Source organism: Biomphalaria glabrata, chromosome 3 (assembly GCF_947242115.1).
Source record: "Biomphalaria glabrata chromosome 3, xgBioGlab47.1, whole genome shotgun sequence".
Classification (NCBI taxonomy): Eukaryota; Metazoa; Mollusca; class Gastropoda; family Planorbidae; genus Biomphalaria; species Biomphalaria glabrata.
This window is the reverse complement of record NC_074713.1, coordinates 4,053,844-4,076,538: the sequence shown is the minus strand read 5'-3', so window position 1 is coordinate 4,076,538 and position 22,695 is coordinate 4,053,844. Positions and strand designations below refer to the sequence as shown.

The 22,695-nt window shown below is 34.4% G+C and overlaps 3 protein-coding genes across 4 annotated transcripts in view; 2 read left to right on the top strand and 1 right to left on the bottom strand.

The window, feature by feature from the left end:
- LOC106057650 (protein unc-79 homolog) overlaps window positions 1-1,879 on the bottom strand; it is a 48,894-nt gene extending 47,015 nt beyond the window's left edge. For both annotated transcript variants that reach the window (XM_056023611.1, XM_056023612.1), the window contains exon 1: window positions 1,576-1,879. The gene's annotated coding sequence lies outside the window, so the exon portion shown is untranslated. The remainder of the gene's footprint in view (window positions 1-1,575) is intronic.
- Window positions 1,880-2,611: 732 nt separating this feature from the next.
- Window positions 2,612-8,845, top strand: LOC106057651 (microtubule-associated protein 10-like). Its single transcript, XM_013214954.2, has 2 exons — window positions 2,612-4,850; window positions 5,656-8,845. The coding sequence occupies exons 1-2, from the start codon at window positions 2,804-2,806 to the stop codon at window positions 6,747-6,749; spliced, it is 3,141 nt and encodes a 1,046-aa protein (XP_013070408.2). The 5' UTR covers window positions 2,612-2,803; the 3' UTR covers window positions 6,750-8,845.
- Window positions 8,846-15,115: 6,270 nt separating this feature from the next.
- LOC106057677 (BTB/POZ domain-containing protein 6-B-like) lies at window positions 15,116-21,138 on the top strand. The gene is made up of 3 exons (XM_056024470.1): window positions 15,116-15,231; window positions 16,211-16,728; window positions 17,753-21,138. The coding sequence occupies exons 2-3, from the start codon at window positions 16,241-16,243 to the stop codon at window positions 18,783-18,785; spliced, it is 1,521 nt and encodes a 506-aa protein (XP_055880445.1). The 5' UTR covers window positions 15,116-15,231; window positions 16,211-16,240; the 3' UTR covers window positions 18,786-21,138.
- The last annotated feature ends 1,557 nt before the right edge of the window (window positions 21,139-22,695 follow it).

The window sequence follows — 22,695 nt, the reverse complement described above, 5'->3', positions numbered from 1 at the left end:
AAAAAAACAACTAAAATATAATAGTGTCTATATGAGTGTAGTTTCTGGGCAGGGCACCTATCCTTGACTATCTCGCCCTTCAAATTTATATATACAAAAAAAACAACTAAAATATAATAGTGTCTATATGAGTGTAGTTTCTGGGCAGGGCACCTATCCTTGACTATCTCGCCCTTCAAATTTATATATACAAAAAAAACAACTAAAATATAATAGTGTCTATATGAGTGTAGTTTCTGGGCAGGGCACCTATCCTTGACTATCTCGCCCTTCAAATTTATATATACAAAAAAAAACAACTAAAATATAATAGTGTCTATATGAGTGTAGTTTCTGGGCAGGGCACCTATCCTTGACTATCTCGCCCTTCAAATTTATATATACAAAAAAAAACAACTAAAATATAATAGTGTCTATATGAGTGTAGTTTCTGGGCAGGGCACCTATCCTGTATGGGGCTGAAGATATACCAAAAGCAGTCTTTTATAATAAGCTAAAAGGTGGTTGACGTAACAGAGGTGCCTGAAAGAAATGCTTTAGAGACCAGCTTAGGTGAGAACTTGCCTTAACTGACAAAGAAGAGAGCACCTGGTTGCAGGTGGCTTTAGAACGAGAGAGCTGGAGGTCACTTACAAAGGCTATGGGATACACATCTGAGACCAAAAGAAAATCACTGCAGAGGACAGACGAAAACAGTGAAAAGAAAATCTTAATTGACCACGGGTGGACAATGACTATGCCTGAACTGGATGTGGCAAAATATATAGGTTGCAGCTGGGGCTGCATAGCCACAGGAAATATTGCATTCCTCATTGATCTTCAGACTCGAAGACAAGCCTTATTACATTAGTGCAGTCCATTGGATCTTTCTGTATGTCACGCTTCAGTGTGCAAGCCTGAAGAGAAAGAGCTGACCAGGTTATTTATATTAGGTCAAATTGTGAATCTGGTAGAAAAAAAAACACTTGTTTATTGTTAGACTAAAAAATCTTGAAGACCTTGATATTGATGTAATAAACATAATTTAGGAATATTTCGAGAAAGAAAGTAGGTCAATATTAAAGATTCAGGAGCTTGAATAAAAGAATAACAAAGATGTAAATGTAAGCAATCCAGAAAAGTATTTTTATACTTTATACCATATAGGCCTATAAGAGCTAGCTATTGGGGTCATTGTTCAGTATTAGCTGTCATGGATGAGGGATAGATATAGTTCAATTCTGATCTCTATCTTCACTTTATTTATTCAACAATAATGAATATAAGTCAATCAAGTTATGATTGGTCATGATTAGTAGAGATATAAATCATTATATTTATTATAATTATTATATATACAATTTATAAATGGTCTACTCTAATAATAAATTAATGATTTATGATAATATTAATAATAATATATTTTTTATACATATACTAATATTATTAGATTATCATTGATTATGATTTTGTCATTAAGAATCTTCTATTATTATTACATTATAATTTAATTGACCAACTGGCTATTATACAACTATATAATTATAATAATATATAGTGAATAATAGTCACTATAGTCACACATACTATACTTACTATAGTCACTACAGACAGTATAGACTCTAATAGAGTACTATAGACTATAGAGTATAGTGATAATAGTAATAGTGTACTGTAACTGTAAGTAGTGTAAGTACTGTAAGTGTAATATTATAACATTAACATAGATGTGAGTTGTGAGTAGATCTTATCTAGATCAACCATAGATTTAGATTATTGTTAAGTTATTGGTATAATCTGTAGGTTAGAAAACAACACATCTAGATCTAGATTTCTAGCTAGACTACAGCTATTACTAGGATTTGATCTAGTCTAGGATTCATTCATAAAAATATATATCTGTATACATAGGTCTAAATAAAGGGGAGGTTACTAGGTCTACAAACTTGAAATTATACATAGATTGCTACTCCGAATTTCTAGATCTAGTAGCTTACATTGGCCACATTGGCTTAGTAAAAAAGCATATATTCTACTGGATAACCCTGCATAGATCTATTGAGGAAAAAATTATGTACATTTGACTTTCAACCCTCAAATGTTGTAAAATTATCGCGCTACATCACACACCATTTTCCTTTGCTATATAATATACGCACTACAGAAAGGAATTTTTTCTTCTTTCCATGTTTCCAATGATAATTATTTTGTAATTATATTCAACAAGTAGCCTATTTATTGTATTTACCTTTTCACGCTAAATATAAATCTAAGTTTTGACAATGGGTCTGTTTTCTTTTTATGAAAATGATTTTAGCTAATTCTTATCTTATATAATACAGACGTTACTTTAAAAAAGAAGATGATAACATCCTACGCGTCTTGCATTCAGTCATGCATATTAACCAATGACTTAAATTATGCCTAGTCACTCGCTATAAAGAATAAGCTACAACTAGAATCTAGAATGAGAAAAGCATTTCGTTTGATAATTAGGTCTAAACACTTTTAAAAAATCTAATGATGCTGTGTGTTTTTTTTTTTTTTTTTTTGGGGGGGGGGGTATTTTTTTCCGCAGTTCCTTGTTTGGCTTTATTAATTTTCCGTTTTAACTTATTGCAACAAAAAAATCCAGCCTAAAGTTTTCATTGTTATTCTGTTGTCAAAGATGGCTTCCAGATTAAGTTATTTGCAAATATTTAGAAACCTCTTAAATAATTTGAATCAAAGAGTCTAGATCTAAGAATAAAATATTAAGACTGAGAGATAATCAATCATAATCTAACAAATTTAAGAACTTTTCTAGACTCTTACATGATCAAAAATGCCTGGAAATCTGTTGCAAGAGAAAACTGGAGATCATGAAGTTTCACTCTTTTCTTTGGAAGTGGTTGTTGAAAAAGTATATATTCCGCATTCTCCGTGCAGATTCCCAGCAGTTGCATTTAGATTATTGGATTTTCCTACTATATTAATCAAGCATGTTGAAGATGATCTTGGTAAAGCAATACGTGACAAAATTTCTGCTGATCCTTATTATAATATACCTAATCAATTTATTGAATTAAAAGACAAACATGGAAATTTCATGATAAAAAAAGGCAAATCATGCCTATTCAAAATATCAGCAGATGTGCTTAAACAACATCTTGCAAGCACACCATTGTATGTAATGATTATAGATCTGTTTCCAGAAGTGCCTAAATTGGTTGGCAATAGTTCCATTCCACTTAATTCTTTAATTGAATCCATTTGTATTGACATCATTAAACTGGGTTCAACAGTCCCTTCAGTGCATGGGGATAAAGGATTATTTAAAATATATAACCTGATGGGAAAAGAAATCGGTTACTTTGTCTTAGGATTTAGGTTGCTTTGCTTGGGGCCAAGTTTAATTCCACACTTACCAGACTCTGCTTTAGTCCATCAAGGCAAAAATTCAGAGCAACAGTTTGACCAACTAGAAGATGAACTTAAAGAAGAGAAAGTATGTATAGTTAATGCACCCCAATCAAAGCATAAGCATTCATCGTCAATGACAGAGCCATTACAACAAGAGACTGTCGAAAGGAAAGATAAGGAGATACATGTCAATCTTGAAACAGTCTCTGCTAATCATAGAGACTTACACAGTGCTTCAACACAGACAGAAAATAAAATTAAAGTCAGCAAATCACAAAATGTTATAGGCAGATGGATAAAACATGTTGACACGCAAAAAGATGAAAATGATCTCATCATAAATAATATAATTTGCCCTCCGCCAATGTTTTACAACAGTAAAGCTTCACCAGCACTATTGATGCAAAATTGTTCTCCAGGAACACAGTTTGATGAAGATTTATCTGTCAATGAGTTGTCTGAAATAGAAAGTTTTGATGGTTTTGGTTTGCATTATGAAAAGCATAGAAAGACAGACATTTCAAAGCATGACAAAATGATGTCCACAGAAAAACAATTAAGTCCAAAAGTTAAAAACTCTGAATTATATATACCCCAAGCCAGAGAAGGGGAGATAATTAAAGGATTAAAAGTTGCTCCTAGACCTGAAACAATATTTCCTTTATTAACTGCTCTTATAAAAGAGTTATCACATATTCAGAATCCCCAACTTCTGATGGATGTTTCTAATAAATTACAAACTGCCTCTACAATATCACCAGAACAACAAGCCATTAAAAAAACAGCTTTGCCAGAAAATGAAAAGCTTCCTCTGTCAATTGTCTCTGCAGTTGCATCAGCATTAACAAAAAAATTTGAAGCATCAAAACCAGCAAAAGAAAAAGATTCCAGTGTAAAGCAGAACCTACCAGTCCAATTGAAAAATGTCCCTGGAGCTGATAAAAAAACAGATGTGATTGAAAAAGCTATTAAAAAGCCTAAAGTTGGTGTACCTACCATCAGAGGCAAATTAGTTTTTGGGCTGACACATACTCAGCGGTTAAGGCTTCAAAAGACTAATCCAGAGTGGCTTAAGCTGGCAGAAAAAGAAATGTCTGACTTAAAGGCTAAACAGCATTCTGAAAAGAAAAGACCTGATATGGATGATATAAATGCAACGACATTTTCAGACACTCTTACTGAAGTGAGACGTCTGGCAGAACAAGAGTTAAACACGCCAGCAGCATTAGGTGATACTTTACAAAATGTATCAAGTGAACAAGAGTTTGGATCGACTGATGGGTTGGAAAATAGAAATTTACAACATAAACTGCGGAAGAAAAATGCCAAAACACACGCAAAATCAAAACATTTTTTGAAAGCTAGGCACAATAAAAATGTAACCGCCAAGCTAAAAGAGCAGAATAAGCATCGACAATCATCTTTACAAATTCACAGTTCATCAGTTGAGATCAAAGGAGATAATTCAGGTGAGACACTGTTTTATATTGTTTATTGTAATTAAAGGCCATTGTACAGAATTTATGAATACAACATTAAACATGACTCTTTAAACTCAAAACTTTCAACAAAACTAGTTAGTGCCTATATATAAACTAGAAGGGAAATATTAATAACTAAATAGTTTTGTTGAATCAGGTAACGAACTGTAATTCAGTGCCTATAGAAATAAATAGGTTACAGAAGAACTTATACTTTACTTTCTAGGGATGGCCATGTGGTAAAAGGTTTGTTTATTGTAATTAAAGGCCATTGTACAGAATTTATGAATACAACATTAAACATGACTCTTTAAACTCAAAACTTTCAACAAAACTAGTTAGTGCCTATATATAAACTAGAAGGGAAATATTAATAACTAAATAGTTTTGTTGAATCAGGTAACGAACTGTAATTCAGTGCCTATAGAAATAAATAGGTTACAGAAGAACTTATACTTTACTTTCTAGGGATGGCCATGTGGTAAAAGGTTTGTCTTCTGAACTTTGTTATCAAAGCTCGTTATTTTAACTTTCAAATTTTAGGTTCCAAAAAGTAAAGTATCCTTTTCAGACCTTGTGTGAAGGTCATCTGTTTTTTTAGTGTCCAAGCTGTTGGTAATTGTGCTGGACCAATGACACCTTGTTCACCACACAAAATTGACTCATAGAACACAAGATTTCAAAGGATTATATATTTATTTTATTTATTCTAATTTTATATTTACTTTTTCTAACCTTAAAAGAAAGTGTCTTTTGAAGTTAATTCTTAAGTTATTCTTTTCTAATTTAATAGATGAGGATCAGTTCAGTGTGCAAAGTTCAAGAAGTCGTTCCATTGAGGTCCGCCTTCCATCGGCTGAGCCAGAGTCCATCATTGATGCTTCCCCTGTGAACAGTGATAGTGAATCTGATAGTGATGAAGACATCCCTCTCCCAGATGACAGCATGAAAGAACCACATAAAAGTAGCATCATTAATTTTTCAAAGTATCTCTCCAGAAGCTCATCAGCTCCTGAATCTATTCATGGTGCTGCCAACTCTTCTTTAAATATTTCCTCTGCACTAGATGAAAATTCTCCATTGGAGTCCACTCGCCACTCTAAAAGTGTTATCTCAGATAAAAATGATTCACATGTTTTTCAGTCAACAGATTATGACACACACCAGTTTTTATCGACTGAAGAGCCAGAACTGCAAGGTCTTGCCAGTGGTGAAGATTTAAATTTATCGGAATCTCTTGACACTGGAAGGAAGTCTGTTCCTTTAGCTGGAACATCTCAAAAATTTCCAGTCATAATTCCACAGTTATCAGAAAGCTCGCCAGTGCCTTCGGTTAGAAGATCTCATACAAAAATAGATTTGGGCAATTTAAGTCACTTGGCTTCAGCTTCCTACTCTAAAGATCTGAACTCATCAAAGATTTTTTCTCCAAAGAGTAGAGAGGAAATGAATTCCGATAGCCAGAAACTCAATCCACATGAAAGCAGCAGGATTGTCACCCCAAAGCTTTCTATTCATGATAACAGAGTTACCACCCCTAAACTAGCACTTCCTGACAGCAGAGTTGCCACCCCTAAAATAGCCCTTCCTGACAGCAGAGTTTCCACCCCTAAACTGGCAATCACTCCCAGGTCTGTATCATCCAGTCCTAGACAGCCCAAGCCTCATCCTCGTAAAATGTTAAGGGAATCTATTCACACAGACTCTATCAGCTCATACATGCCCTCAGACCCAGACAATGTTATTGTGTCTTTATCTACAAGTAATTCTGGGAATTATTCGGAGGATTTTTTACAGGTAAATACAAGTGGGACAAGTGAGGCATCATCAGTAGAGCCGTTGCCAAACATTATTTCGAGTGCTAAATTAGGATATACAATAAATTGAGTCATTATTTTGGTTTACAATGCTAGCTATGACATCAACTTTCTTTGATGAGCATAGATGAAAAAAAGTAGCAGTCACTGGCATCCTGACAAAAAGAAGGAGAGTTGTGACGGCCCCTATAACTTCGGGAGATAAAGAGAAGCTTGTAATGATGACAGCCACAGAAAGAAAAAAAAACCTAAATCAGTTATTTCAGACAATGGCCTTATTTGTTTCAGATGTTGCAAAATATTATAGATCACAGCTGGAATTTTTTTTCAATGTGTAAAAAAATTGTTGCAATATTTCCTTATCTTTGGACTCTGGCTTATTATTTATTTTGATTCTTTTTAATTTACTAAAATTGAATATCAACCAGTAGATACATATTTTTTGTATACAATATCAAGCATACATTATTTTATTTAACTTTTTTAAAAATTTTATTATTATTATTATTTATAATTATTTTATTTTATTATTCATATTTTTAAGCAGTTTTTTTTATTCATATCATTACATAAGTGTAGTCTCTGAATGGCCTACAGAGTCTGTATCTAAATCTTAGTATCCAGCTTTGATGAAATTAATGTGTTTTTAGAAATTGTTGAGTGCCGAAATATTATATTATTATAATTATTATATTATAAATACCTTTTTTGTTATCTGTATTATGAACACACGCATGAATTTTATTAAACACAAAACCTAAGCTAAATGAATACTTAGCTAAAACATAATTACATGGTACAAAGTAAAAAGACTAAGTCAAATTTGACTTTTTAAAGTCAAATATGTGTTGGCAGAAATATTTGAATCTCTTCCATCTGGTTTCTGAATGTGTGGAATAGTTTTATTTTGTGCTTCTTTTTTTTTCTTCGCCTATCATTTCACTTGTGGCTTCTTCTACATCCATTCTAATTTCTTAATTTGTATAGGCCTGCTTTGTCCCAGTCTGGTCTGGTCAAGTAATTTTAGATAGCAGATCCCATACATCCATTTCTTTATTGCCCTTCCATTTTCTTGCCACATTTGTTTTTAATCTTTTTTTTTAGTTTATTTATTATCAATTTCAAACAAGCATTTTTTTTTCTTCTAAAATTCTATTTAAACTTTTTTTTTCTTGATAGTATTATGTTGTTAGAAAAATATGTTTATAATTTTTTTTTAATGTAAATACAATTTTTTTTTGAGTTACAAAATGATGCTCAAAAACAATAATTTTAAAAAATATTAACAATTTAAATCACTTTTAAACTCAATAAAATAGTTTTAAAATTCAGTCATTTTTCTTCATTTCATGCTCTTGACTAAGAATGAAAAAAAAGAGAGAAACAAACATCTTATCTGATAGATTTTTCTGCATTCTGAATACAATATAATGTTTTATTACTCAATCAAATGAAAAATATGTACTTTTTTTTCTCTACTTGAGTTTATCAGGCAACTTATGTGTTGATATTCACTCCACATTTTTGAAATTATCTTAATCTAGCAATGAAATGAATTTGTACCTCAAAAGTACAACACTGTACCTCAATATCTTCTTTCTCTTTACATCTTTTTTATTTCTGCCTTTGGGTGGGTTTGCCCAGGTGGTGTCGAATGTGAACATCAGACACCTCGCACCGCTGACCAACGCCCGTGTTAGGACTTTTTGTCTTTCCCTGGGTCAAAGGAAGATAAGCGAGAAGTCGTGGCCTTGTTGTCGCCAAGGTGGCGAAGTCAGTCTAGCTAGAAGAGGAAAAGTGGGGTTTGGTGGTGAAATCTGGCCTAAGAGTAAGAAATAGTTAATATAAAATAAAAAAATAGTAATTAATGCTGTGATAAAATTGAGTGACTCTGTCAGCAAGATTTTGAGCTGTGACATAAATACATTAATGATTAAAGCCTTTAGTAAATTTTAGCATTTGCTTCAAAAGTTATAGAAAAAAAAACATTTTATGTTATAATATTGTCATTCAATTCAAACATACTATTGCAGCTTATATATACACATTTGTTATCACAAATACATTCATTTTATCTAGCCATCTAGGTATTAGTTTTTATTAATTTTTTATTGTAATTTTAGGCCCATATTTAATTTAAATGATTATTAAACTTGTATGTATTAACATATGTGCTTGTTATTTATTAGTAACGTATAGTGAATTTATTTAAATATGGCTCCTTCTGTCTTGGAAGACAATGAATGCACCCAGATAAGTCAGTGGTTTTAGTTTCTTCTTGAGACTTCTAGTTTCAAAAAAATGTAGTTAAATATTAATACCCTAACTAGACTTAGTCCTTTGGACTCCCAGGGGACATTGAGCAGCAATCACACTTCTCCACTGAGCAGCGTTCTTAATCTGCTTTCATGTCACTCCAGTACCATCAGCTTTGCTGATGACTGCCGTCTTCCATGTTTGTTTGGGCCTGTCCACTTTCCTCATTTTCTGTGGATTCCAGTCAAGTACCTGCCTTGTAACATTGTTAGTTAGTTTTCTTAGGATGTGTCCTATCCAGCTCCATTTTCACGTTAACGTCATTTATTTTTATATATTATTTACTCAATATTATAAAACAAACAACTCATAAACTGCATATTAGTGGGGGGGGGGTAAAATTATTTTAATTGATTCACGTGTTGTCATCAACAATGAGTACTTCTGCAAAGTTTCAATTTGATCCAAGAATGATAAGTGGGAGAAATAACGTGTAAAAGATTTTGACCACACAGACGGAGTGAATTAACACTCGGTCAAACAAAATGCTGTGCCTTGCGCAGTGGACAAATAAGAGAAGTAGCCTATCAGTTTCCAGTAACTCAGCCAGAGGCCAAGTCCCACTAAGTACCGGTAGCTTCGTTATGAGAAAAATGATACTTAATATTGTAGTTTTAAAACCTTTGATTTACCGGTACCTATTTTTTTTTTTCAGAAACATTTTTAGCCAACTTTTAAAAGATTACTTTGTTTTAATGTGTGCCAATATATGTGTTTTATCCTTCTTTGTAAGGCTTTGTACTCCTTTCTGTCTACCTTCGGGCGGCAGGCGTCTGGTAGCCCTAGCCCTAGGTGGTAACGGTCATTACAGGAGACGAGTAGGTCAATAGAAAAGCAAAACAGAATCCACTTGTGGGTGCCTAATTTAAAGACCGAGCCCATCATACTGCAAGGGATGGAAGAGGGACTCAACAAACATATCACAACCACACATTGTGTCCGCTACCGACCTTTTTTTTTATGGCAGACAGAAGAAATATGAGGGAGCTTCCCCGGTATGCTCGGGTTTCGGACTCGCCTCAAACATGAGCATAAATAATAGAGATGGAACAAATATACTTTATCTGCTGGGATCCCTACCAGACAGAGCAGTTATTCAGACAGTCATATGGAGGCTGGATGGAAGTAGCCAATGACCCAGAGTTCCAAGAGTCTTCGACTCAACTCTTACGATAGTCACAAAGAAGCCCATAGCTTATCTGCCTCTTATTGTGCCTTTTGGTCAAATGTTAATCTGTTTTTGCTTTTTAAATTGGTGAATCTTTTTTTCCCTAATATTTTCGTGCGCCAACATTTTCTTTCAGTGGATGAAAGTTATACTATCTACTTCTCCCATGCATGACGGGTAAGACGTAATCATCTTCCTTTTTGATGTAACGTCTATAGGCCTATTATTTACGATAAATTAAGGTATAACTACTTAAAACATTTGGTTTGGAGATTTTCTTTGAGTTGGCGCATGATTACAGCATGATATGACACGTCAGTGCTTCAAAACAGTTTTAGTGGAAGGAAGGCAATAGAAAGAAGTAACCTAATCTATAGTGTATATATATATTATATATATGTAGTGGGGTGGATACTTGTCCAGGCCACTCCCGATATTCACATGACCTTTTTCCCCAGATGGCGTCTTGTGTCCGCGTGTAAAAAAGGCAAAAAAAAACAACGTGGACACTGTCCATTCTACCGGCATCTCTTGTCACTGCAGTGACTGTATGTTACTTGGCCTTCTTTGTCTCCAGATCACTTTATATGCCAATTGTTCTACGCCACGCGTTTTCAAATGGCTGCAGGTTTTTACTGTTTCTTAGATTAGATTATAATTTTATTTAGTAGTTTATATAGAATATCGCTACCCCCGGTTTTCATCCACGGACTATGCTTATTTTTAGAAAACCAGCATGTCAATTAATTCATTTATGATGATTGAATTGGGTACCCTTAGTTACTAGACGAAATAGGTCCTATGTAGAATGTTAATTGACCATCTTGTAAATAGATTTGTTCTATTTATTGTAATGATTTTTGTATGGTAAGGAAACTAGCGAAACTCTTAAAACAATGCAGTCATGGAGGATGAGGTGGAGTATTCCAGTGGTTTGAATATTTACTAAAAACTATCTCAGAAATCAAGGGAAATGACTGCAAAAAAAGCGAGTATAGGGCGCTCAAACTTAAACCCGGGTAGGTGAAGCTAGTTAGCTTATAGCAGTGATGCCCAAACTACGGCCCGCGGGCCGACGCGCTTCTATCCGGCCCGCCAAAACATTGGAAAAAATGTAAAAAAAAAAAATGTTTAAAAATTAGAATGTTGAAAAAATATTCTCACCCTTTCCTTGAAGAATTCCGTCTTTATGTTTGGTATTCTAATATTTATAGTTAATACATTTTTTTATTCTAAGAACACAAGTGTTTGGTTTTTTTCAATGACGATAAGACTTGACAGCTATTTTGGAAAATTCCGCTTCTGTCTTGAGCTAGCCGTGTCATTGAAACCTTGTGTGTGAAACTGAGAGCATCATTGATGCACCATTTTGGGTCGTTTTCTTTTGATATCAAAGCGATTGGTACCACATTGTTTAATATTTGTAATTTAATGAAACGAAAAGTGGACTCTGAATGTAGAAACTTCCATGAAAAGTGGACAGATCTTTATTTTTTTTTGTGGAATATGATAGTATGCCAACATGTTTGATTTGTAAAGAAAGTGTGGCTGTTTTTAAAGAACAAAAGATTAAAAGGCATTATGAAACCAAACACATAAACACATATGGTGGCATTCTTGGTTTCATCTGCGAAGACTAGATTTCTAAGTTACGGCTAGAGATTGGGGGGGGGGGGGGATTGACGAGAATATATAACAAAAAGAGACAAGAAAATGAGTCGGCGATAACAGCCAGCTACAGAGTTTCTCACATCTTAAGTAGACCAATGAAGCCTTCTTCCGATGGCGAATGTTTAAAAAAGTGCTTGTTAGCAGGTGTCCTGAAAAAAAGAATGCAGTAGACGCTGTCAGCCTTTCTCGCATGACAATCACAAAGCGAGTTTAAAATATGGATAAAAATCTCCATTCACAATTAAAAGACAGAGCAGCAGAATTCGAAATGTTTTCTATTGCCTCTACCGAGTCCACTGACATAACTGATACCGCGCAACTCTTGGTATTTATTTGCAATACAAACAGCAATTTTTTATATAACAGAGGAGTTAGCAGCTATGAGGAGCATGAATGGGACTACAACTGGAGAAGACCTGTTCAAAGAAGTGTCAGCCATCATAGAGGACCTTGCTCTTCCTTTAAATAATTAGTTGGAGTGACTACTGATGGTGCTAGAAATATGGTTGGATGTCACAGCGGACTGACAGTAAGAGTTATTTAAAAAGTGGTTGAGTCAAATGGAACTGAACCCCTGCGGCTTTACTGCATCATTCACCAACAAAATCTCTGTGGAAAGGTTTTGAATCTGGACCATGTGATGATGATTGTGTTTAACACTGTACATTTCATCAAATCATAGAACGTGGAATCACAGAACTTTCAAAGATTTTCTAACAGAAATAGAGTCCGAATATGAAGACGTTCTATTTCACAGTGAAGTGAGGGGCTGGTTAAGCCGAGGAAAGGTATTAAAACGTTTTTTTGACTTGAGACATGAAATTGAAATATTTATGACGGGAAAATAAAAAAAAAGTGTCACAACTGAACGACCCCTCATGGTTCTGGGGTTTGGCTATTTTATGCGACATCACATCACATCTAAATGAACTCAACACCAAACTATAAGGGAAAGACAAATTGATTTCTCATGTGAAAGAATGATTCAACTTCTGAGGCTCTTGATGAATAATTTCAGTGAAAGATGTGTAGATTTTCATAATTTAAAAAATGAAATCCGTCTTTTTGAAAATCCGTTTGCTGCCGATGTGTCAAGTGCCCCGACAGATCTACAACTGGAACTGATTGACTTACAAAGCCAGACATCCCTGCTTGACACATTTCAAGTGATGCAGACCATTGACTTTTACTCCATGTTACCTGCAGAAGCGTTTCCAAATCTTCGAAAACAAGCGCTAAGGATGATCAAAATGTTCAAGCACTTATTTGTGTGAACAAACGTTTTCAATGATGAAACGGGCGAAAACCAAGTGACGTAATCGCCTCACGGATGAACATCTAGATTCAGTGCTCCGACTTGGTGTTTCATCTATGCAGCCAGATATTCAGAAGATTGTTTTGGATAAACTTCATGCATCACATTAATTTATGTAAGTAGTTCCACAAATATAACTATTTAAAGAAGCTTATCGTATTTTTATTTCTTTTTGGAGATATGGCCCGCGATACGAATGCCAAAAATTAAAATGGCCCGCAGACCAAATAAGGTTGGGCATCACTGGCTTATAGGGATAGCAGTTCATCTAGGAGAGAAAAACTCCAAAAATAAATAACTGCTGCCTTGCAGACGATCTTGGATGATCAAAGGCTATGGGAGCACCCAAAAAGAAAAGCAGACTGAAGTCGAAGTCAATGAGTCTCCTGGCTGACACGCAACCTCTTCTATGCTGTAAAAATGTTACAGGTCAACTATGGTATAATAAAGAAAGAGGCCAATACTGCAATTATGCCAGACATGTTGGCGGTACAAAATAGATACAATATGTTGTGGGTGTTATCGTCTAGAGAGCGTTTTCGATTGAAATATGAGGGCCTCCAATTATCCAAGGCCGGCCCTGATAACAATTCATAACTATTTAAATTTATCTACAAGTCTTGTTGCTAACTTTTGTGTTTCCCACTAAAGTCGTCAGCATATGATTTACGTACGACAGTTATTGGGAACGTGTTCAACCATTCTGACCCAAGAAACTCCATACGAATCACGTTAACAAAGTTGTTTCGAAATGTCTTTTCTTAAAAAGGTTTGAATCTGTATTGTTGCAGGCGCCTATAAAGCAGTGATGCCCAAAATATAGCCCGCGGGCCAGATCCGGCCCCGCGACGTAGTTACATCCTGTTCGCCGAAACGTCGGTACAAAGTGTAGAAAATCACTTTCCCCTCATTTTTTTCCCAAAAGGTTACGTTGGGCATCACTGTTCTAAAGTATACATTTTAAAATGTAGCCTACCCTTTAAGAGATGGTCTCTTACTTTAAATATTTTTTTTTAAAATTCAAACTTTAGAATGCAGCGTGCGATTGAGTGGCATATATATATAAACCGCTTGGCTATCTACCAAGGGAGCTTGGGCTCGATTCCCAAATAGTTCATCGAGACAACCGAACGATAGTTCAGTGTACATACTGTAATGTACTAGTTTAGAGAGTAGGTTAGTTTTGTTAGTTAAATATATTGTGTATAGTTTTAGCGAAGGTAAAAGTAATGAAGTAGTAAGACAGACTAATGACGTAGTAGACTTAGGCGAACAAGAGACCAACATGGCGTTATGTTAGAAGTAGGCTGTGTTTTGAATAGTAATTGAATAGTAGTTAGATATAGCGACTTTTTAGAAAGACTGGACGGATTTTCCAGTGGTTAATAAAGTCTCATTTTATAGAACTGAATGTTGTTATCAAGTATATCTATTTTGTAATGTTCTGTGGCCAATGTTAAGTAATTATTGATACATAGATAGTCGAAGTCAGATTAGATTAGCCCACAACAATACAGATTGGCTGCCTGGTCGTGCGGAATGCGCGCTGAACTGTCATTTTGGAATACTCGAAGGTGCCGGGGGTCATACCCTGCCCATTGCCATCCCCTATCGTCCTGCTGGAGGTTTGGACTTTGGACTAGGACTAGGAAGTAAATTATCTTCAATTCTGAAGAAACATCCGAAACTTAAAACATTTTACAAACAAACAAACCAGGCAGCCATTCGAAAATAATAATGTCGTTCTACTTGGGTACTATTCAAACAAGGATTGATAACTAAATCTACATTGAAAATACTTTTTTTTTTTGGCCCTTTGAAAAATTAATTAAGTGACCTTTTCCGCTCCCTGCGCCACGACGCCCCGTTCTCACTTTTTTTTTACTTGGGGGCGTGCACCACTAACATTAGTCCAAATATAGGTCAGTGGATGAAACCGAGTGTTCCGGAAGTAAATCTTCGCTATCAAAACAAGATTTATTATTTTTTTCTGCTCTTTAGAATCAGTTGTAAAGTTGCAGGCTCTCTTACCTTAGTCTTACTATCTAGATCTAGATCTAGATTCTCTTGGCTTATTTCAGGGTAATAGATCAAGTATACTATATATATCTATATTTAGTATATAATTATGCTGTTCTCTGAAATTGACTCTGTCGTTCACCTGACACCTCCGATCCGGTTCTTTCTCACTGTCTCTTCACTCAACTAAAACTTAAAAAACTTTCTCAGTTTCTGTGGTGTCCTAATAATAATATTTAATAATAATATTATTATAATAGTAATAAGTTAATAACTTTAATAAGACTAGTCACTAGATCTATTAGACTAGTAGTAGTAAGACGTCTAAGACTAAGGGCTACTGTTAGACCATAAAAAAATAGCATAAATGAATAGAAATTGAAAGACGCTGGTCATTTGAAAATGTTAATTATTTGTCGGCATCAAATCATTAATTTATTAGAATCTATCTCTGGTAATTTCCCTTTTCCGAACAAGTTAAGTGCTGCCGCCGCAATTTTTATGTTTCAATTTTTATAGCTCCATAATTAATGGTTTATTTAGTCCTTGGAAAAAAACTACAAACATCTATAAACTCGTCATCCATTTGTCAATAAAAATAGCTATATTGTTTTGTTACACTACGGCGACGCATTCTCCGCTCTGTACACTAACAAACACTATCTGTACACTTACAAACACTATACGTTATTGTTCTTTTGTAATATTATCTTCATTTTTTTTTATTTTAATATCAATTTCTTTTTAAACCAACTCAAGACTGACAGATTAGTGTTACTTTTCCCTCTCTTTTAATTGCTCCCTTCTCTGCTAAACCCTCAACTTTACAAGGAACATTTTGAATATTACTAAGGAATGTCAGACAGAGGCTTTGACTTGCTAGTACAATCTAAATAGCTGTATTAATAACAGAACTTAAACTAAGGCCTGCCTGTGTATTTTTTTAAAACGTTGACCATGACAGTTTAGCCATCAGTCCCAGTGTTTTAGTATTGAAGTTTAAAATATAAATAATTATATATATTATTTCTTTTACTTCCAGACACCTTACAGGCGACATCATTGATTGAAAATGAAGTCCTGTATTCCAGCAAAAGATAAAGAGGAAGAGGAAATGAACCAAGAGGTGCCTCAGAATTTCATCCCACCTTGCCAGCCAAGAATGAGTGCATCTCATTCCGCTCAGTCATCATACACCAATCAGAGAGATTCTTGTCCTATCTCATGGCAGCCAACCTTTTTGCCCACACGTAACTCAACACCCCCTGAGACACCAACATTGCCCAATGCAAAACTAAGTGAGCAGCACAACTGGCAGGCCTTGGTCACCAATGTGCATGAAAGAAATGCTGTCATGTTTAATAATTCATTAATGGCTGATGTATTTTTTACTGTTGGTTTGGGATTAAACCAGAAGAAGATACCAGGCCACAAATTTATACTTGGCTCAGGAAGCTCTGTGTTCTATGCTATGCTATATGGTGGTCTTGCTGAAGAAGTAAAAATTATGGAGATCAGCATTCCTGATGTGGAGCCAGCTGCCTTTTTAAACCTTTTGAGGTACCTTTTTAAAAAAAAATAAATTATTACTTAAACTGTATAAACTTAGTTTAACTTGTTCAGACAGTTCAAAAGTTGGTTTAGCTAGTTTATTATAGTTGAAAGGAAATTACAAAAGATTTAAAAAACTATTTTTTTGCTTGAAAATAGGGAATATCCATTTGCTAAACAAAGTGTTATTGTTTATTTCACTTGTCTTTAAGCTTTTATAAAATAAAATTAAAAAGAAAATGAAAAATTAATAATATGCAATTTAAAGGACTGGAAATAACAATGTAATACAATGATTTAGTGAAGTTGACAATTTGGACAGTTCTGGTGCATCATTATGTATGAAAAGTGCTTCTAAACTAATCCAAGTTGATGTAAGGAAAAACTGTGGAAAATATATTTTTCATTAGCCCCAAAGTTTGAGAATTAGGGATGAGTGTCAGGGAAGTTATTAAAATAGTAAGAAAAAGCTGTAAATTAAAAAAAAAAATGACCCCCCCAAATAAAAGTTGCCAATAAAAACTGATTATCTGTTCTTGGAAAATAGAAAGAAAACAAAAGTGCACTATTAAAACCCAAAACTATATTATGGATACCAATATTATATCGATCAAACTTGAGACATTGTGTGTATTTCTTATATTTAAAAATTGTAAAAAAAAATAAACTTTAATAAAAAAAAAAAAGGTTAAGAGAATTATTAAAACGTTTCGAGTCCAGTTAGTGAAAATTAAACCAGTGTTGATGAATGATTTAGAAGAAAGAAAAAAATATTATGTGAGGGTTTGTTTTTTTCAAACAATTGCCATATGTATATTAAAGATATTTATTGAAAATCACTTTAAAACCTTGTTTAATAATGTATCTTATATTCTTTTTCCCTGCATGAAATTTTTGTCAAAGCTGTTTTATATGTTTTAACGTTTTATGCACAACACTAATTGGCCCGATTGACTAAAAAGAAATAACTAATTAGTAAACACATAGTTTTATATAAATACTGTTAATTAGAACATATTTTATTCCCTTACAGATTTTTGTATTGTGATGAAGTTTGGATTGAAGCTGATACAGTACTCGCTACTCTCTATGCAGCCAAAAAATACATAGTTCCTCAACTAGCCACAGCTTGTGTTGTTTATCTTGAAACCAGTCTGAGTGCTAAAAATGCCTGTGTTCTCTTAAGCCAAGGAAGACTTTTTGAGGAGTTGGAGCTTATGCAGAGATGCTGGGAGGTTATTGACGCACAAGCAGAAGAGTCACTTACATCCGAAGGATTTACAGACATAGACAAACGCACGTTGGAAACAATACTGTCTCGTGAGACACTTAACACCAAAGAACTTTGTGTCTTTAATGCTGTGTGTAGGTGGGCAAAAGCAGAGTGTGTTCGCCAAGAACTCAGTCCAACACCTCAAAATCAGAGAAGGATTTTAGGTGACTGCATTCATTTAATCAGGTTCCCAGCTATGTCTCTTGAAGACTTTGCTAATGGGCCAGCTCAGTCAGGGGTGCTCACACTCCAGGAGTGCCATGATCTTTTCCTCCACTTCACTGCTCAACTCTCGCCCAAGCTGCCCTTTAAGAAAATAGGTAGAAAGGGCCTTACTCAGTATAGAGTTCACAGGTTTCAATCGTCTGCTTATAGAAGCAATCAATGGAGATACAGAGGCAGGTGTGACAGCATTCAGTTTTCTGTAGACAGGAGAATTTTTATAGCTGGCTTTGGGTTATATGGGTCAAGTAATGCCACGTCAGAATACAAAGTGAAAATGGAATTAAAGCGTAATGGGGTCATTGAAGGGGTGCAGTCTACAAAGTTCTTATCAGATGGTTCTAGCAACACATTTCCCGTCATGTTTGAAAGTCCTGTGCAGATTGAGCCAGAAACTTTTTATACAGCGAGTGTTATTCTAGAGGGTAAAGAGTTGAGCTATTTTGGTCAGGAGGGTGTGGCTGAACTCCAGTGTGGCAAAGTAACTTTTCAGTTTCAGTGCTCTTCAGATAGCACAAATGGTACAGGGGTTCAGGGAGGTCAAATACCTGAACTAATATTCTACTGCTAGGTGAAAATGTTAGACCTTTTTTTTTTTTAACAAATACATGTTAGCGAAATATACATTTCTAGCTCAACAGTAATCAATTTTCATTTTCAATTAGTTTTTTTTTAAATATAGCATTTAATTAATGTTTTTGTATATAATTTTGATCCAATATACTGAGATATATATTAGACAGTTTATTTATTTTTTATAAATGCATTTAACTTACATGGAATGTATACTAAAGGTACCCAGTATAATTGATAAGTTGACACCAGATGATTCAATTTTTTGGGGGTTGCCCTTCGTAAGTGGGGTTTTTTTTTGTATTTACTTGCTGTAAGTATTTATTAGCAGTTCATATAATATGCCTTTTGGGTTGTCCTTAGTGTTCTTTACTTTTCAGCTTTTTTTTCCCCCCTCCCTTTGAAAGAGAAAACATTGTTCTGAACTTAACTGTCTCTTCTAAGCTTGAAAATCGCTTCTGTTTTTGTCTCTTAGATTAAAAAAGCATGTCTAACTTTGTTATTAGAATGGGGGTAGGTTTGAATAGAACCAGATTGTATTACAGCAGGTGAGAGCAAAATATTATGTTTTTACTGGGTAAACTGATTTATTTTGTGCTGTATAAAGTGTTGGGTGTATTCCTTTTTTCCAGTCAACATAAACATGAATTTAATAAGTGACATAAACTTACTAATCCTCAATCTTTAAGATAATGGATGTGATATTTCAACCCCTAACCATTGTCTCTGAGGCATTTAGCCACTTAGTAAGCAAACAATGATGATTCATTAATAATCAAGATATCTGTGTTAAGAATTTTGAACCATTTTTTTTTTCACTAATAATTGTATGCTGCTGCTAAAACTTTAACATGACTGCACATCATAAGGCCCAGGCCCAACCTATATCGTGCCTATGTGAGCTCAGTGTAAATACTATATATAGTACCGGTATGTAGATATTATATTTTCTTTGTCATTATTTTTCTCTAATGGTTTTATGCTTGAATGTAAGTTTTGTTAAGCTTCTAGCCCAAATCTCTTGCAGGAAATCTGGGGATGATAGCGGGCAGATTTTGAATGCATAACTACTGAGAATATGGTCTAAAGTGGAATGCCACACATTATAGGAAGCTATACCTATTGTTCCCCTATTTAATGGAAAGATTTATGTCTTGGCTTAATTTATTTTTTTGTTGTTGAAAGATTTTTATGTAACGTATTATACATAAATGAATACCTTTTTTTTTTTAATATTTAAAAGAAATCATGCATTTTTGTTATCATGCAAACTCATTTAAGTTTCTACTGTAACTCTTGGACAGCACTAAATTCTTGATGATGTCAAAAAAAAATCATGATTAATTATTTATATATAACTTACAGTTGCTCCTTCAAAAGTAAGTAACATTTTTTTTTTATTAGAGCAAGAAAGTACATATAAATGTGTTGTTTTGTTCCTTTTAAAAGTATTTTGTAAAGTTTTGTTTAGAAATCTTGTCCCTTTTTTCTGTGATTACATTTTTCAGAAGAAACATTGTTTTACTTGGTTAATCACCACAGTCTTGTCCATCCAAAAATTATGTTTAGAAAGGAGGTTGGAATTCTCAGTGAAAATGTGTTTATGTATTAGTATTGTTGTTATGAAGGGGTCATTTTACCTTCATGGCTCTGTGGATGATGTAGATAAACATTGGGAAATAGACTCATGTGTATTTATTTACTTATGTTAGCAGTTAGTATAGAGTTGATGAAACTTGTTATTTGCATGTTAGAACCTGACAGATCTCAGTAAATCCAAAGAGTTCAGACTTGAAGTGTGTTGGTCAGATGGAAAAAGGCTTAATTCTTGTGCTGTAGTGAGTATATATCTTGGTTAGGTCTGCACTTTTTAGTATTGAGGTTTTAGGATGTACTTGAGTCCACCCTGCTCAAATATCTTGCTGACATTGAGCAAAATGAAGGCAATTAGTTGTAGTGCTGGACACATGACAACAGCCTCTTGAACTACTAATTACAGAAATAGATGAGCTATACATCATCTACTGTATAAACATACTTGTCTCAAACAGAATTTTCTTTTTAGCTTTGTAATAAACAAGTTAGAAATCATTATTTATCTCTGTGTACATAACCTGTACACACATAAAACGTGATGTGATGGATCCATTTGTTACTTACATTTATCTGTTAACTCTGGGCATTAAAGTTTTGTATTATTTTTAATGAGACCTGTTAATTTAAAACATTTTATTCATATCACACTTGCTCTGAGATCTTGTTTAATTTTATGTAGATAAATTAGTTGGTGATATACTACACACAATGAAATTAATTAATTTGTTTGTTGTAGAATAAATATTTGAATTGGAGTCCATGTGTTTTTGGGTGTTCATTTCTAAAATCAATTTTTCAGAATACTTGCTTTGAATAAGATTTGTAAACTAAAGCATACAGTTGAATAAATAATTAGCTATACTAAGGAAGTTCTTTGCGAGCTCCGAAGACCTTGTAATATGGCCATAGATTTTTAGCTTGCGTTGTTTTATGATAGTTAGCAGGCCATTGTGGGGTCTAAGATACTAATACTAAAGATCTAAGAAACTAAGATCTTATCTTCTTATCTTATCTTGTATAATACAGACGTTACTTCAAAAAAGAAGATGATTACGTCCTACGCGTCATGCATTCCGTCATGCATATTAACCAATGACTTAAATTCTGCCAAGTCACTGGTTTTCCTGGCTAGCTCAGGCAACACATTCCATGCTCTATAGGTTTCGTCACTTAATGATTTAAAATGTATACGTAACAAGCAAATTATAAATTGAGTTCCAAGCATTCGCCAGCAGGGATTCTATGGAACCAAATTATGGCCAATTTTGTTCAGCCCCATAAATTAATTCAATAATTCTAAGTTGCAACTTAACAAGTTTTTCCATAGAAGGACAGTTATATGAATAAGTTATTATTATAAAAGGATAATGGCAGAGAATGTAAGAAAGGCATAGGCCTTTACAGTAAAATAGAATTCGCGATTCTGGGAAGTTCAGGTTGCCGACAGAACCGTACAAACCTCCAGAGAGTTACAAGTTACAGGCCGATTCAGCAAATCCGAAGCGAGCATGGGCATACTACTCACCTAAGACTACGGAGGCTGCTCAGTGATGGCTAGCATTCAGAACCGTGTTCAGGCAAGCAACCTTGTTGTCAATGACCTGAATGACGTTTCGGATATACGCAATACTTTTGTTGCCACCAAATTTACCTCTTCTGTGTGAGACACGATGGACTGAGAAATACTTATCCATTCGCGCTTTTGGTCACAACTTTAAGAAAATCTTTTGACTGTTGGTTGATCTAACATAACGGCTGCTATTGAAACCAGACAAACTGCACACGTGGTACTCAGTGTCTGCTCCCCATGTACGTTTTTGATTCATCCTTTCTTGAACCAGTTGCCCAGATGTTACAATCTATATCTAAATCAACGTAATGGCCGCTCAACAGCACATCGGTCTCATTGACATAATCAAAAACCACCGTGACTATGCTGAGAAGCACGTCAAGGATGACATCCTGATCGAGTAAAGCAAGACCGCTGGCGGAGAAAGTTGGTATTGAGTTGATGCTGCCGAAGATTTGCAGTCGATAAAAAAATAACACTGAGCGAACACAACGGGGATTTGTAGAGTATTACAGAACACGGCTTTACATTCTGTATCTTGATTCGTTAGTTTCTTCATTAACGCCTCGCTTTTCAATCAGTAATAATGCTCACTTCAACCTGTTTTGTCTACATCCTAAAACGATGCAAGAGCTGGAGCTTGAAGAATTCAGCTCAGCAAGGCAATGTATCGTATAGACAGTTTTTAATACATTACACACGATGAACGGATTAGACTATTGGCATTCACAATCCCAGGAAT